Genomic DNA, 2497 nt, shown 5'->3' on the forward strand with positions numbered 1-2497 from the left:
TGCTGCAGGCAAAGCCATGCTGCAATGACATGCTACGTGGCAATGCACACTTGTTTTTACATCGTAAAAATCCATGTCTAGTTTATTTAGTGGTTCATTTATATGTTTCTGCTTTTAATTCTAATTATGTCAGTGTCGGTCCTCCATACAGCAGAACTTGGAAGAGGTAGTTCAGTGACTGAATCAGGTGTGTTGGAGCAGGGAAATATGTAAAACATGTAGGGCTGCGGCCCTCGAGGACCAGGATTGCCCACCCCTGGCTTAAAGTAAAAAGTTACAATAGTGCTATGTTCCTGCAGCCTGTACTTTGTATTTGTTCCACAAGAGGACAGCAAAAACCATTTTATTTAGGACCCCCAAGAGTAACAGACAATACACCATAATAATACATACTGCTAACAAAGCCACAGCACACTATCCTAACGAAACATTTTTTTAACGAGTACATTTTGTGAGAAGCTTAAGAAGATTAACAGGTGAACTATGCCAGCTCTGATGGTAACTTCCTGCCATCCAGCAGATTCTTCTGGTTTATCTCTGCCAGAAAACACACCTCAACAAGAATCCTAGAATGTCTGTGTGCCGTCAGGTTCCTCTGAGTTCAGTTTTCATGAACTATGGAGTGGTAATGAGGTTAAATTAGTTGAATGGTGATAAAACTGACTGAGCTCAAGAGTTAAACTGTGAATGTGCTCCAGCAGCCAGGATGGAGCTGCTTTTGTCTTTAAGAAATGCAGAGAAGAGTTTGTTATTGGAATGCAGAGCTCAGACCGAAGCAAGCTTTGATGTTTGCACATCCCAGACTAGCTCCATTAGAAACAGGTGTACGCGTGTGCGTGTGTGTGCGTGTGTGTGTGTGTGTGTGTGTGTATGATCTGAGCTCCTCACCTGTTCAGTTGATGAGGAGCCCGGCGGAGCGTCCCTCCTCATCTTTCATGTTCTTCAGATTATTTTCCACTTCGTCCACAGTCCTAAAAAAAAAGATCAAATATACTAATCTTCAAAGAAAACGTGAGAATCCATTTTTTTACTTTCCTCAGTGTGTGTGCGCTTACGTTAGGAAATCTCTGACGTCCTCCACAGTCAGCTCCCCGGTTGAGTCGAGGGTGAGGTCGGCGCAGCTGAGGGGGGAGTCCAGCGGGGTGTCCAGGATGGGGGAGGACAGTGAGCTGGGCGGCTCCGGTGTGTGTCCTGAGGGGGACAAATCCAGACAGTCATGGGTTGGAGAGTGTGTTGCTGAATCACAACATAAATAGTTTTGAGGTTTTACACCTCCTCTCAACCCACAGAAGGTAAATGCTGAACTGGTGCCTGCGACATCACATTTTGTAATAAATATGAATGCATTTTTAGTAGGGATGCACAGATATGAAAATTTCAGCGTGAAGAATTTTATTGGTCATTTACTTACTGATTCTAAAAGCACAAAAACATTTTATATAGATATCCAATATAATTATTGCTGTTATGGCTGATAACAGATATTTACCGATATTACACAAACAAACACACTTGGGTGTTTTTTTGATACAGTAAATAAATGACCAGACCTCTGACATGGCTCTACTGCAGTTATTCCTGGCTGCACAGTGTCAATATCACTATCATGATCAAACAGATGCTGCTCAACCAACCATCTCCCCTCCCAAAACAGGAACACGAAGCTAAAAAGTGGGAAATAAATATTTAATGTTAATGTCGGCCCAGTTTTACACATCGGACCAATACCAATGTTCTAAAAAATGACCAATATCAGCCGATATCAATATGAATGCTAATATATAGTGCATCCCTAATTTTTAGAAAGACAACATTAATAAAACATATTGCAAAAAATATTTGACACCGCTGAGATTGTTGAGATATTTGCGTGTGAAGCAACAGGAAGTGRCGTCACRGARGRATGTATAAATGTGAACAGAACATTGGTWTGACTGAGAACAAAGACAGCAGAGAAAAATCTGATGTTTCTTTGGATTATTCTGAGTCACTATCAAAGAGCGACAAAGAAAAGTCAGCATTCAAATAAATATCGTTTCAATGAACAGAGAATTAAGTCTTTTCTGAAAGAGTTCCCCTTTGATGTCACTTCCTGTTTCATTTTGGCTGTGACAACTTAGATCAAATGTAGTGTACTATGCCAAGTTCCTTCAATATAAAGATSTTTTTTTGACTTTTTTCTATTTTGTATGTCACAGGCACGGTGATCGCTCACCACTTCACTCTAAACTGAAATAATGACAACCTAAACTGTGATAAGTCTGCTCTAACAAAGTAAATTATATCTGCAAACTGGTTAGAACTAAATTTAAGGCTGTTCAAAGAGCTATCTACAACAGGTAAGACAGGGCTACTCAACTAAATTGCTCCGGGGGCCACAGTTACTGCCGGTGAACAGCTGAGGGGCCAAACACCCAGCAACTAAAGTTATGTAAATAAACCAAGTATTACAAAGATATGTTACCTTTTAATTAGTTTGTTTTGCTGCATTTAATTA

General features: G+C 40.3%; 1 protein-coding gene across 1 annotated transcript in view; it reads right to left on the reverse strand.

The window, feature by feature from the left end:
- The window catches only part of llgl1 (LLGL scribble cell polarity complex component 1), a gene marked incomplete in the record, with an annotated part of 56694 nt that overhangs the window by 3000 nt on the left and 51197 nt on the right, over nt 1-2497 (reverse strand). Inside the window, 2 exon segments of the mRNA XM_014006905.1 lie at nt 889-971; nt 1056-1191. Coding sequence (XP_013862359.1) covers nt 893-971; nt 1056-1191 — 215 coding nt within the window.

The sequence above is a fragment of the Austrofundulus limnaeus genome, unplaced genomic scaffold (assembly GCF_001266775.1).
Source record: "Austrofundulus limnaeus strain Quisiro unplaced genomic scaffold, Austrofundulus_limnaeus-1.0 Scaffold38, whole genome shotgun sequence".
In the NCBI taxonomy this organism is placed as follows: domain Eukaryota; kingdom Metazoa; phylum Chordata; class Actinopteri; order Cyprinodontiformes; family Rivulidae; genus Austrofundulus; species Austrofundulus limnaeus.